General features: G+C 48.9%; 1 protein-coding gene across 2 annotated transcripts in view; it reads left to right on the top strand.

The window, feature by feature from the left end:
• The window catches only part of SGMS1 (sphingomyelin synthase 1), a 282,425-nt gene extending 269,401 nt beyond the window's left edge, over positions 1-13,024 (top strand). For both annotated transcript variants that reach the window (XM_042961125.1, XM_042961126.1), the window contains 3 exons: positions 7,388-7,541; positions 10,553-10,719; positions 11,413-13,024. In XM_042961125.1, coding sequence (XP_042817059.1) covers positions 7,388-7,541; positions 10,553-10,719; positions 11,413-11,592 — 501 coding nt within the window. In that variant the 3' untranslated portion in view covers positions 11,593-13,024. The remainder of the gene's footprint in view (positions 1-7,387; positions 7,542-10,552; positions 10,720-11,412) is intronic.
• The last annotated feature ends 1,700 nt before the right edge of the window (positions 13,025-14,724 follow it).

Here is a 14,724-nt window from a genome sequence, read left to right as displayed (position 1 = left end):
GCCGGACCCCGACCTGGGGCTTGTGCTCCTGTGCAGGCAGACTCAGAGACATTGGGAGCACCCCTCTGCCACTGCCCAGCCCAGGGTGAGGAAAGTCAAGGACAGGTGGGAAACACCTTGTTAGAGAAGGCGGAAAACGTGCCCTTGGCTTGTGAACGATTTCCATGAGAACAGCTTTTATAGAAACGGGGAAGTTTGATTTAAATGGAAAAAAAAAAAACAACCCACTTATGGAAAGTGGCTCTTCAGCGAGTACTCCTGTGCACCTGCCTGGAAATGACGTGCGTAAAGTGGGCTGGATTTCGTGAGAACCGCCACCACAACCTGGAGATGCTCTGGAGCCTTTGTCATCTGGGGAGGCGTTGGGGACAACAGCAGGCCGTCTGTAGGGCCCCAGAGGCAAGCTCGCTTAGGGAGGGGAGAGGTGGGATCTGAGCCCAGACGACTCACTGGGTGAAACAGAGAAACAGCCTCTCTGCTGATTTGCTCATCTGTGAAATGGGCGTCACGGCCTCTGCACCAACCACCCCACCGGCTGGTGCGGATACGGCCGGATCATTAATGGGGAAACTCAGTGGAAAAGTTGGACTCTCCATCCCCACGAAAGCTAATGTTTTCGTACACAAAATCCCCCTGTTACCACTCCCTTTCTCCTGCCCGCTCAAGTAGTAGTAAGACGGTGTGAGAAATCGTGCGGGGCGGGAGTACGGAATCACAAGAACCGTTCACCCAACCCGCAGGCACAGCACCTCTCCCGCGAAGGACGTTCTCGTAACTCCTGCTCGTTCTTACGGACGCGTCATTGGTTGGGAGGGCTGCCCCGCCGGGTGACACGCAGGGAGCGGCGGAGTCTTGCCGTTTCGGGCTCCGTCATCAGGGGGAGAAGCTGAGGGAAGCCGCAGTGTGGAGCGTGTGTTTCTCAGCTGCAGGTGCTCGGGCGTGATAGGCATGCCGCCAGCCCTTCCGTGCCCCGATGCCTGCTTCCCTAGCGGGTGTGCCTGTGGTCTGGGGGCTCAGAGCGGCCTTCTCGGCTTGTTGTAGAGGAGAGTGACTTTTCTGTTTGGCGGGGAGATTGCTCTTCAGGAATGGGACAAAAAGTTATTTGCCCTGATGGCAGTAGGTAGATTCATTGAATGATGGACTGATTGAATGATGGACTGATTGAATGAATGAATGAGTAATTTGAGAGCTACCTGGCTGCATGGCTTCGCAGTGGGGCATGATCACAGGACGTGACCTCTGAACATCTGGACAGGAGGAGGCTGCTGGAGGAAAATTACTCCGCGTGTACCCAGGTCCTGGTTTATGCAAAGCTGGGGGGTACCGGTGGTGTGCAGGGGGCCTGCAGTGCCTCGGACAGTGGCAGATGGGGTCCCAGGACTTGGGTCCCCTCCCCAGCTCCAACACTGAGCAGCCGGCGGATGGGACCAGCCGTGCCGATTTTCCAGGGCTTCTGCAGGGCGAAGCCTCGGTGAGGGGCACGGATTATACTCAGTAGCATTTCCACTCCCGTCGCCTTGCGGCCGTTCGTCAGGGTTAGAGCGGAGCCGTTGGATGACGCAGCGTTATTTGGTGAGCTCGGTTCCGGGGGGTGTGCCCTCTCGGGCCAGTAGGGGGTGAGTGTCCCTGCTCTTCAGATGCAGCAAAGGGAAGAGGCAAGTGGGCTAGACCGTGTGCAAACCGGGTGATGGGGAACAAATTCTCATCCAAGCGCTCTGGTACTCAGCCCTGAAAAGTCGGGGAAGCCTGCTTTCTAATAGCCAGGGCCTCACTGGTTTCTGACTGTACTAGATTAGTCTGTGTCATTAGGAAGCCTCTCCCGCCGCCTCCTGCTCGCGGTTTCTTCCTGTGCCTTGTTATTGCTTAAGCGATTTGGGCCAGTTTACTTCTTAGCCATTCATCAGATGCTGAAGAAAATTGCTGTATTTTCACTGAAAACTGACTTTTCTGTGTCCCTAAGAGACGATAATTCACAGAGCGAATTACTACAGCTGTGTAGCGTCTACTGAGACAGTGATTTGTGTGAACGTCCCCCAAAATATCTCTGCTTTCAGAAATGAACATTCAACAGCCTCCTGTTGTGGGGGGCGGGGTACTTTTCCAGCGACAGTGGGGTGAGCGCAGTCCATGCTCTTTCCCACCGACTGCAAGTAAGAAACACCCCGCAGAATGTTCGCAGCAGCTTTTTGAGGATGCTGCAGGAGGGGGGCAGGCAGATTGGGGAATGAAACTAAAGGAAGCATGAGAGGGAAGACCAGAGTTCCCGTTTTTTCCTCTTCTTTAGTCTCTTCCCGTATGTCCTGCCTGCACTCGAAGGCCGCCGAGATCCCACAACTGGAGACTTCCAAGAGAATTCCTCTCTTTCTAGCCCAAGGAGCGGGGACTTCTAGAAGTCCCTTTGGGACAGAGACTGGGAGAAATCCTGCCAGCTGCCATTGAAACACTACTGACGTGTAGTTTGTACATTCTACGTGTTCTCTGTGCTTGTTTTTAAAAAAATACAGTTGATTATGCCAAATGTTTTGTTTTTTCCTCGATAAGAGACGATGTTTATGATACAAACTTACTACACAGGCATTATAAACTGATTTCGTTCATAATTTATTACGCAGTCGTAGCCCAAGTCAACGCATTTGAATCACTGTGGTGTGAGTCTAACCAGTCACCTCAGATGGTGGTTCAGTAGGTTTGAGAATCGTTTTATAGGGACTCCCGATGTTGCCAGTACTTGCCGGCCTGGGCTTCGAGTAGCAAGCAAGCAGTTATTTAATAACAATTCCTGGTTAGATTGTTTCCACTCTGTTCCTTTTATACGTAATATCATAGTGGGAGAGTTCTACCTAAAGGTTCATTCCCATCTGGGATCATTTCTTTGCAGTAGGCTCTGAGACTCCATGTAAACGAGTCACGGGCGATGCGGTTTGGATTGCCGGTCAATATCGACGATGATTTTTGCAGGAGAATTTTGTAGATTGTCATAACAATGATGCTCCCCAAGTGGTAGGTGAGGAAGTGGAGGGTTAGACTGGTCCGGCTGCCTCGGATCACACAGCTAAGTGGCAGAGCCCAGTCTGCCCGCCACCCCTCCCGGCTGGCAGGTGCATTCGGCTCATCCCCCCTCACCCAGCCGCTGGGCGTGCCCCGCCAGCCCCAGCCCTGCTTCCACTTCCCTCAGCCTTGCTAACTTGATGCGCGAGCAAAGTTTGTATCTGTTTGTTTGGCAGTCTCCATGCCTCCCGCTGGTCGAATCCTTTGTCCTCTGATACATTTTGTCTCCCACGTTGGTCTTATTTACTTGGTTCATATGGTCAGTTTCCATGAAAAAGATGTTAGCTGGTTTCTGTTCCGGTTGTTATGCAACATGTCTTTTACTTTGTTTGCTTTTTTTTTTTTTAAACATAATTAAAATTTTTATGTGGCCATAGCCATCCACCTTCTTTTCCTGTTTCCCACTAAGCTTGAAGAGACTGCCCCTCCCAGAGGTTTGACAGCCATGGAAAGAGATTTTTTAAAAGAAAGCTTAGGTGTTTTAAGGGCACTTGGAAGAAATGCAGCATTAATTTTCAGCTATTTTTTTCTCGATGCTGTGTTTACCTGGTAATGTCTCCCTCCTCCCCACGCGTACAGGTTCCCCACAAATATTTTCGTGCTAAAATGGGAGGGCAAATTACGGGGTGGTGGTGCCTGAGAATAGGATTTCTAGTGTAAAAAACAGTTTTTGGAAAGACAATCTGAAATGGAATAAAATGAAAAGCTACCCAGGCTTTTGTTGCCATAATTTTCCTCTTTATATTATGCATTGTTATGACAGAACTGGACCCAACTTTCCATTTAAATCTTTTGAAAAATTTCTATCGTGTTTATTACATATGTGCAATTAAAAAAAAAAAAAACAAAAAACGGGCACCTGGGTAGCTCAGTTAAGCATCCGACTTCAGCTCAGGTCATGATCTCACAGTTCATGAGTTTGAGCCCCACGTCGGGCTCTATGCTGACAGCTCAGAGCCTGGAGCCTGCTTTGGATTCTGAGTCTCCCTCTTTCTCTCTGCCCCGCCCTCATACTCTCTCTCTTTTTCCAAAAATAAGTAAACATTTTAAAAATGTTTTTAAACAAAATGGTTCTGTACAACTTTCACGACACACCGTAGCCATCCGTCCCCCTGAGCCCTGACCAACTCCAGCCCACGTTCCTAACTGCTTTCAACAATTTTAACTGAAGCTGGTGGTGCTTATCTTCATAGCTTTTTACTTTTCACAGGTGTGTGTGTGTGTGTGTGTGTGTGTGTGTGTGTGTGTGTGTGTGTGTGTTACCCTGCGGTCTATAAGGGACACGGCAGTTCCGTTTCTCTGTTTTTCTGATGGAAGTCTTATTATTGACCTCCTACGGGAAGGCTGGAGGGAGGGTCCACGGTGCCCCAGCTCCCACCCCCCCGGTGGGCGGTCCTGCTTCCTGTCCCCTCTTCCCTGTCCGGGTCTGGATTTCTGTTCTGACTTAACTCCACATTTCGTGTTCACACTATTAGTTTCTAAATGCTTCGTAGCCAGCTGAAGTCGTTTCCTATAATGACTCTTGTGCACAACATTTTGTTTCTTAGAGAGTTAGTGATTGCCTTGCCTTTTGCTTTCTTAGTGTTCTGTGTGCACACTCACCCCCATGTGGTTTCACCTTCCCGCGGATGACCCTCGCACCCGTACCCACCCCCCGCCATGGTTCACTGTGCAGGCTCACAGCCCCTCGGCTCTGCCTTCACTGACGACCTAGCAAATCCTGTCTCTTCTTTTTTTCTGCTCTTTCTGCTTTACAAAGCGTATGCTCTCTAGTTCCCTGAAGAGTATGTAGGTGGTAAATACTGTGAAATCTTGTGAAAACAGCTTTAGTCGATTCTGTACTGCAGGGTCGCTTAAGAGTATGGCTGGGCAGGGGCGCCTGGGTGGCTCAGTCGGTTAAGCGTCTGACTTCAGCTCAGGTCACAATCTCGCGGTCCGTGAGTTCAAGCCCCGCGTTGGGCTCTGGGCTCATGGCTCAGAGCCTGGAGCCTGCTTCCGATTCTGTGTCTCCCTCTCTCTCTGACCCTCCCCCGTTCATGCTCTGTCTCTCTCTGTCTCAAAAATAAATAAACTTAAAAAAAAAATTAAAAAAAAAAAAGAGTATGGCTGGGCATAGGTTGCTAAGTTGAAAATCATTTTCCCACGGAACTTGGAGGCATTTTTCCAAAGCCTTCTGTCTTCCAGGATTGTTTTTGAAAAAGCTGACTCTTTGATCCTTTGTATGAAGCTTGTTTGTGTGGTTTTTTTTATAAATACATCATGACTTTAATTTTAATATTTACTTATTTTTGAGACAGAGAGAGACAGAGTGCAAGTGGAGGGGAGGGGCAGAGAGAGAGGGAGACACAGAATCCGAAGCAGGCTCCAGGCTCCGAGCTGTCAGCACAGAGCCCGATGCGGGGCTCGAACTCACAAACCGTGAGATCATGACCTGAGCCAAAGTTGGCGCTTAACCGACTGAGCCACCCAGGCACCCCAAGTATGAAGCTTGTCTTTGATTTCTGGAGGCATTAGGGTCTCTTGCTAACCCCCACTGCATACCTGAAATCTCGTGGTGCCGAGTCTTGCTGTAGAGGTCTGTTTTCTTGTGGTGACCCTTTGAATTTGGAAATCTGTCTCCTCTGTGCCATGTGTCCAACCTGCCATCCTTGAGTAGAAATGTTGATACGTTTTCTTAAAGGGAAATTGTAGCAGACCACGTGTCTCCCAAAGCCTGGCATGTTATCAGTGAAATGTTGAAAAGGGTCAGGGTGATTAATTTAATTCTGGTTAAAAGTGACTAGTGTGCTGGCAACCTAAGATACAGACCGTTTGACATAGCAAAGAAAAATGGCAGGGAGTGTGTTGTTTAAGCCTCTGATGGCTCTGGCGTGCAGCCCAGACTTGCATCAGAGACGGAGGTTTATCCGTGAGATTGTTTCACTCTTGCTGAAAAGGAAGAGCACACGGTTCCACTCACGTGATTTCGGTAGATTGAAGGTACATCCAATCAGTCCCTTGTGTCGCTTTGGTCGCCGAAAGTCCCGTTTGACCTCCTCAGCCTCCAGCATCAGCTGGGTCCGTAGAGCCGCTGTCCTGTAAGCTGAGCACGGGGACTTGTCCCAGATATTTTCCCCCAAGTGGCTCCCGTCGTAAACCGCGATCAGTTACTCTTTCTCTGTCAGTGTAATTTTAAAAACGGGCCAAGCGTCTGCTGAAACGTGCTCCAGAAAGCGCACGCACGCAAGGACCGGCTGTGGCCACACGCTTCCTCTCTAGTGAACGTGCACGGCAGCCTTCGTGGGGGGTTTACGTGTCTTGACGGAAGCTCAAAAAGCAGGAACATTCCCGTGCGCCTCCTCTCCTCAGCAGCCACACCAGGCGCTTCTGTGAGCACGCGTGGGGGGCGTTAGTTCTGTTGCTCCCTCCCTGGAGGGACCTCTGTGTCACACCGACTGACCCCTCCCCCTTCAGACTCCAGTGATGAGTGCGGACTGTCACCTGTGCGTCCGACCACTGAGCTGTAAATTGGGGGTTCCCGTGACCCCCGCAGATTTGGTTAGTTTGCCAAAGGTTGCTCCCAGAAGTAAGGAAAACATGTAACTTACCAGAGACCCGGTGTATTATAAGAGGATGTAACTTAGGGCAGCCAGACGGAAGGAATGCCCTGGGCGAGGTCTCTGGGGAGGGGCGTGGGGCTCCCACGCTCCCCACATCTCTACTTTCTCATCAGCCTGGCCGCTTTCTGAACCTCCATCCTTGTGGATTTCTGTGGAGGCATCGTTATGTAAGCAGGATTTTTTTTTAATGTTTTTATTTATTCTTGAGAGAGAGAGAGAGACAGAGGCAGAGCATGAGCAGGGGAGGGGCAGAGAGAGAGGGAGACACAGAATCGGAAGCAGGCTCCAGGCTCCGAGCTGTCCGCACAGAGCCCGACACAGGGCTCGAACTCACGAGCTGTGAGATCAGGACCTGAGCAGAAGTCGGACGCTTACCCGCTTAACCGATGGAGCCGACCAGGCGCCCCTGTAAGCAGGACTGATGAGTCACTGGCCATCCACCTCCAGCCCTCGCCCCTCCCTGGTGGTCCAGCCCTCTGATCACGGGGTTGGCTCTCCGGGCATCCAGCCCCGACCGCCCTAACGAGCTCTCAGGTGCGGGTGACAGCGGCTGGTTGTGACTAGCCACAGATGCCTTTTGTCTCGGGAAATGGCAGAGGTGGTGCCAAGAGCCACGTCCAGGGCCAGGTGTGCGTTTCTCGGCAGAAGTCAGGGTATCGCAGGGCCTGGCCCTGACCGGAGGAGGGCGCCGCAGCACCCCGGGGTGGACTGGTAACCCTCTCGTCTCTCCTCTCCCACAGCTGTTCGGAGACTGGGAAGCACAAGTGCGGAGGATAATGAAGCTCATTGCCGGTGGCGGCCTGTCCATCACCGGCTCTCACAACATGTGCGGGGACTACCTGTACAGCGGCCACACGGTCATGCTCACGCTCACTTACTTATTTATCAAAGAGTGTAAGTCGAGGACAGCCCTCCGGCAGCGTCCCCACCGCACCTGACACCGCGGGCCCCCGGCGCGGGGGGCGGGGTCGGGGGGCGGGGTCACCGCTCTTGCCCCTGGGGGGGGGGGGGGCGGGGGGCGCCTGGTCTCCTCTGGTGTCGGCAGAGCCTTCGGGCTGCGCTACAGCTGCTGGAAGGAGCCGGGAGGAAAGCTCGTGAGCCCAGGCCTGGTGGCACGTGATGTAGACCGCGTGTCACCGCCCTACGCTGCGCGTGGGGGTCAGCGAGGTCTCTGCCCTCATAGAAGCCGGGGGCTCAGGGACACTAAGTGATGCAGGCGCCAAATGGGAGTCTCCTTTAAAATGTACTAATAAGGGCCGCCTGGGGGGCTCAGTCGGTGAAGCATCCGTCTCCTGATTTCGGCTCAGGTCATGACCTCCGGGTTCGTCGGTTCGAGCCCAGCATCAGGCTCTGCGCTGACAGTGCTGGGGATTCTCCCTCTCCCGCTCTCTCTGCCCCTCCCCTGCTCGCTCACTGCCTCTCAAAACACAGAAAGTTACAAACAACTACCTAAAATATATTTTTAAATGTACTTAAAATATTTTATTGCGAAACACACAAAAAATACTTAAATAAACCCCCGTCCCCTGCTCAGATTTAACAGATGCTGGCATTCACCATATCGGTTTCAGATAACCCTTCGTGAAGCGCATAAAGGCCTAACATATGATTAAGGCTGTTCATGCCTCGCTTCCCATGTTCCTGTGTCATTTCCATGCATGTCTTGAGTCTTGCCGATGATGGCTTTGTGGTTTCTAAAATTAACATATGGTATGACGTTATAGATGGTCTTTTGCCCCCTTTTTTCTCTCGGATTATGTTTGTGAGACATGAGGCTCTCTTTCTCCTGCGGTCCGGAGGGGCCTGGGGGGTGCGCGTGGGGCACCTTCTGAGTGAATTCTAACACTTTCTGTTGGTTTGGCCCTTTTGCCGGGGGGGGGGGGGGGGGCGGGGAATGGAGGGGGTTGTCACAGCCTGGGGAGTGCTCCCTGCTGGTTGTACTGTAAAGGCAGTGAAGTCTTATCCTCAAAAGAAGCACGGCCATGTCGGGAAACTTGGAGGACGCGGCTCACAACCTCTGACTTTGAGTCCTGGTGCCGTCCCCACCTCCGTGACGGGGAAAGACCTTAACCTCTCTGAGTCTTAGCTTCCTCGTCTTTAGAGTGAGATGCTGGTAGCCGCTCTATGGCCGAGGGACAGGTTGTAGAAATTAAAACGGATGTCATGTCGGGACTGACATGACATGAATAATGAATGGTAGCTGTAGGGTGTATCAATGCAGATTTTCCTGAGGGTGGGGTACGGTGCCCCCCACCCCTGCCCTGACCACTCCATTTAAAGTCGCAAACCTCCCTTCCCCTTCTCGGTTTCTGATCCTGCTTCTCCTGTTCAACTCTATTTTTTCACAGCGTTTAACACCTTCTAACACAGTGTAAAATCTCCTTCTTTATTATAATTATTTTTACTGTGTCTCCTCTGTCCCAGGAAGGGATCTCCCCCAACAAAGGTAGGCTCTTTGCCTGTTTTGTTCGTTGATCTCTATACCCAGAGCATTTCCTGTCCCAGGCACATAGTAGATGTTCAATAAATACTGGTTAAACGAATGACTAGTTCTTTTTTTTTTTTTAATTTTTTTTAGTTGTCTTTATTTTTGAGAGGCAGAGAGAGACAGAGTGTGAGTGGAGGAGGGGCAGAGAGAGAGGGAGACACAGAATCCGAAGCAGGCTCCAGGCTCTGAGCTGTCAGCACAGAGCGTGATGCAGGGCTCGAACTCACGAACCGTGAGATCATGACCTGAGCTGAAGTCAGACGCTCAACCGACTGAGCCACCCAGGCACCCCCAAATGAGTAGTACTTGTATGCTGTGAGAAGCCAGTGAAAGTCTAACCTTTCTCCCCCTGGGTAGGGAGGACAGATCACATTCAAGTGACATTTTTGCGTAAAACTTCAGACCCTCTTCAGCCCATTCTTTGAGAATGCAAAGTGGGAAGGCCTGGACAAATAGAGACTATGGTGCTCCCCTCAGGTGGGAGCTTCCAAATCAAGGTACGGACAGGTATTGACCTGACACTACCCTGCCTTTGAATGCACTTGCACCAAAATCCCCAGGCATTTGGATTCTTTCTTATTTCTGTTTGAGAAATGGAATCTGAGACTCTTTTTTTTTTTTTTTTTTAATTTATGAAATTTACTGTCAAATTGGTTTCCATACAACACCCAGTGCTCATCCCAAAAGGTGCCCTCCTCAATACCCATCACCCACCCTCCCCTCCCTCCCACCCCGCATCAACCCAGAATCTGAGACTCTTAAAGAGTTTCAGGTCAGTGTTTAGTCACAAAGCTTGGGAAGCAAGTAAGACAGTTGGATCAATTCTAATTGCCTAGTCCATGTGTAAGGATCTATAGACCAAAAAGTATTGATTTTTGTTTGGAGCATTAACCCCAAATTATTTATAAGTAAGTTGAATGAGACGTCAGTGGACAGGCTTTTTTTTTTTTTTTTTAATGGAACATGACACATTATCCTCTCAGTTGTCCTTCTCAACTGTCTTTATATGTGAATCAAGCAGTAGCCAAGTATAAATTACAATTGCTAATAAAGTCACGTCATAAGATAAGCTGCTTCCATTCTTTTTTTTTTTTTTAACACTTATTTGTTTTTGAGAGACAGAGATAGTGCGCAAGCGGGGGAGGGGCAGAGAGCGAGGGAGACACAGAATCTGAAACAGGCTCCAGGCTCCGAGCCGTCAGCACAGAGCCCGACGCGGGGCTCGAACTCACAGACCGCGAGATCGTGACCTGAGCCGAAGTCGGACGCTTCACCGACGGAGCCCCCCAGACGCCCCAAGCTGCTTCCATTCTAACCTTGACTACACATAAGCTAAGACCCTTAAATTTGCAGCCCAAACGATCTGTTTTCAGACGGAAAGATCAGAGTAACCGCTGTGAATCGCTCCTCTTTTCAGACTCCCCTCGACGACTGTGGTGGTACCACTGGATTTGCTGGCTCCTCAGCGTGGTTGGGATCTTCTGTATTCTCTTAGCGCATGACCACTACACTGTGGACGTGGTGGTGGCGTATTACATCACCACAAGACTCTTCTGGTGGTACCACACTATGGCCAATCAGCAAGTGAGTTTTCCCCTTGTCTGATTACAGCTTCCCTCAATGCCTGGCCTGGCGGTGCTGGCTTGGGGGCGGGGGGACGTGCAGAGAACCCACGGATGTCTTAGGCCTCTCTCCAGGGGGGCTAGGCAACTGGGATTGCGTGGTCTTTCGTGATGCTGACCCACTTCGCAACAAAAAATGAGCAAGAAACGTGTTAGTAGAGTGACGCAGAGATCGCATCCTTCTAGAACAGGTATCACCGTCCCCCGTCCCTGACAAATGCCTTCCAAACTGGGCCCCCCTGCTGTTTGATTGGCACCCCTCCCCTCTTCTCCTGGCCTGGAGAAGCCAGGACACTTAACTGAGCAGCCGAACACTTAACTTCCATCGCAGAAGAGTAACAGAGACACTAACAGGGGCACGCGCACTTACGGACAAGAGATCGAGGAAGCCACGCGTTCTCCGTGCGCTCCCGGAGTTGGAGTTCTTTGCTCTCCTGCTAGGGGGTGGCCTGGTTAGCACACGAGTGCAGAGTGGGGGCGTGCGTGTGAAACTGGGGTACGTGGGTGGACACAGGGCCGTTCCGGGGTCCTTTGTGAATTGTAATTAGGAAAATACATCCACTTAAAGTGGAAGATCGTTAGAAAAGTACATATGTTCGTTTGGGGGCCCATGAATTGCTCTCCCTGACCTGGTTTCCTGTCTTTGTCGTCATAGGTGCTCAAAGAAGCTTCCCAGATGAACCTCCTGGCTAGGGTGTGGTGGTATAGGCCATTTCAGTACTTTGAAAAGAATGTCCAAGGAATCGTACCTCGATCTTACCACTGGCCCTTCCCCTGGCCGGTGGTCCACCTCGGGAGGCAGGTGAAATACAGCCGCTTGGTGAACGACACATAACGGCCGCACCAAGTGGGGGACGAGGACCCTTTCCAAGTGCTGAGAACTCCAGTGAGAGCAGACGCCATGAACAGACGATCCCGTTATCTTTCAGCCGTTTCCTTGACTTAACCTATTGAGTTACCTGGTCAGCACTGTGATCTTTTTTTCTCTCCAAAGGACCTGCGTGGGACAACAATAAAGAAAACGTAACCTATCATGCACTGCACACATTTCCTGTTCGTGAGTCCGGGGTTCCGCATAAGCTGCATCACCACGTTCCTTTGTATACGATGCAACAGCATAAATGTAAGCTTTTCTATCATCAGTTCTGGTCTTTCCAGTCACATCTGGAAAATAAAGCGTATTATTTTCTTGGGAAAACATACTTTTCATATCTCTTGCCCCAAAGATTGGGCTGTAAGCCATTTTCTAGCAAATGTCTCTATGAAGGTTTCTAAGTACCTGAATGGGGTTCGATTCTGAAATCTTTCTACCTGTTGCACCGCTATTCAAATAAAAAATGACAGACACAGAAAGGTGTGGTAACTTTGGGTTTTGTAAAAAGCAGAGAGAGTGTGTCAAAAAGTGCAAAAAAAAAAAAAAGATTCTGTTATAAAGTGATTTTCTAAGTATTTCCTAACTTTATTTTTCAAAATGATGTTATGAAAACCAAATTTCAAGATTTTTACATGTCAGAGAGAAGAGAGTTAAAATTAAAAAAAAAATGCTTCTTGGGAGAGAAATTTGTCTATGTTTCTAGTGCCTTTCTTGTCTTGATTGTATGGTCAGTAGGCAATCTTAAATGTTTTTATTTAAAATAAAATATTCCATGAAAATATAAATGTATGTATACACTACTAAATTTTGCATTTATAGCTAAATTAAATCTGAAGACTGCTTATGGTTTTTAAATTGCTATGAATTAACGAATGGGGAGTTAATTAGAAAATCAGAGCCCTGTTCCCATATTGTGAGCAGGTGGCAATGACATGTACCACTTAAATTATTTTCTCATCTATTTGGTGGTTCGATTTTAACTATACAGTGAAAACAGCCATGAATACTTTGTTTTTAAAGAGAGAGTTTTGAAAATGATCAGTTAACTAAAACTTGAAAGCTATAAATTAGTTATCCATACTCTGATGACAATTTTGTTGGTGAACAACAAAACAGAGATCTATTTCTTTACAATATATTTGTGCAGAAACTGCATGTATCTCTAAGTTTTACTCCTAACAGAAGTATGTTTGGGGAAGTATTCTATTCCATACTTGCCAATGTGGAGAACAAAATAGTTTTTTAAGAATGAAGAAGTATATATATCCATTCTGTATTTTACGTGCAGCAGAATTATCTTCCGTAGGGTTTTTTTTTTTCCTGTGTATTCACAAGGTGATATTTGTATTGTAAAACAATAATGGTGAAGGAAATAAAAAGGCTTTTAAAATTTTGTTTGTTTTAAATATTTGTAAAGTTATTATTATTCCAGAGAGTATACTGATATCTTAACAGCTTACCTAGACCATAAATTAATCAAAATGCACTTTTTAATAAAACCTGATACTTAAAACATAAATGGCTGTTACTCCTGATGTGTTCACATCCTTCCCAGAGGTCGTAAACGAAGTCATTAAAGCAAGGTAAAAACCTGAGTTGTGGATGTCTTCCCGGAGTTTGAGACAGGGCCTGCGGCGACCATGTTTCTTTCCCCTTGAGATTTCCTAAAATGTGTGAGTGGGGGTTTTTTTGGTTTTTTGTTTTTTTCCAAAGTACACCAAAAGAATCACACAGGTAAGTTAATTTCAAAATGCAGACAGACCACCTTGCTACAGATGTAAGACTGGGATCGTGTCCCGCCTGGGGCTCCGGCCGTGTGTCTCACTCAGAGGACCAGAATCCTGGGATGGGTTTCTAGCACAGCCTCTCCCACGCTTGGACTCTTGGGCGAGTGTTGCGAATCGAAAGGGAAAGCACCTTGAGTAATGAAAACGCGTCACTGGCACGTGCTAAACATTGGATCTTTCTTCCTAAGTCAAAGCAGTTTTATTTAAAAAAAAAAAAAGATTATTACAGGTTTGCATACTACATAGGTACTAAGAAATTCATTCACTAATTTCTCTTCATGCCCGACGGCACCAGTTCGTGAATGGACATACCGTGTGGCTCCCGGGTCTGAAGATCCCAGGAAGGATAGAGAAACCTCGTGCTGTGGAGGATTGCAGTACACTTGGTGGGGTCTGCCTGAATGAGGACATGTGCTTTTCTGTCCTTTCGTTTGGTAAGACAGTACCTCCTAAGGACAGTAGCTTCTTTACTTGGCTCTTGTATGAGCTGGGCATTCTTTACATGCGCTATCTTGTTAATGGCCACACAGCCACAGGGTTAATGATTACCCCATTTTGTGGGAGGCGACTCAGAGAAGTTGAATAAACCTCCCAAGGTCATGCAGCCGGTAAGTGGTGAAACTCTGATTGGAGTGCAGGTCTCCACCCCTCCTCACCACCCTGCATGCCCCCAAATGCTGTGAGTGTTTGTAAATTCTTCCGCAGGAGTCCGCGGTGGGAGACATCGGTGCCCGTGGCGGTAAGGCCAAGTAGAATGGCTCTTCCTACGAACTGAGTGCCAGGAAATCCACCTCATGAGGTATGAGAGACTAATTTTGCCAGTTTCCTAATTGCTAAATGTTTCATTTGTCTCCCCAGCAAATACCTAAATTGATCAACGTGATAAAGATCTCAAAAACTTTATAAATATCACATAAAACGAGGGCTTTAATTTGACTGCCATTGTACAAAAAGTCAACCAGGTGTTGAGGTAACCTTCGGGAAGTAGAATGTGCTACCTGGGGCCCGTGTTACTGATGTCCTTTATTTTTCTCTCGCTTTGGTCCGGAAACTTACTCTGAACAAACCCAGACTTGAAATGGTGCCTGTCAGCGCCTTAGGGTTCTTACGTGTCTTCTGGTTCAGGTTACAAGAAAATTAAGCGAGTCCTGCTGGGTCCAGACTCCGGCTCTTAGAGGTCAGAGGTGGGCATGGTCCTCGAGACACAGGCCGAGTGAGGAGACGTTGCCCGAAGCTGGACAAGGGAGGAACAGGATTGGGGCATCGCCCGGCTTACTATTGGCGAAGATACGGAGTGTGGGTTTAT

The sequence above is a fragment of the Panthera tigris genome, chromosome D2 (genome assembly GCF_018350195.1).
Source record: "Panthera tigris isolate Pti1 chromosome D2, P.tigris_Pti1_mat1.1, whole genome shotgun sequence".
In the NCBI taxonomy this organism is placed as follows: Eukaryota; Metazoa; Chordata; class Mammalia; order Carnivora; family Felidae; genus Panthera; species Panthera tigris.
Note: the sequence above shows the minus strand (reverse complement) of the source record. Positions and strands in the feature narration are given on the sequence as shown.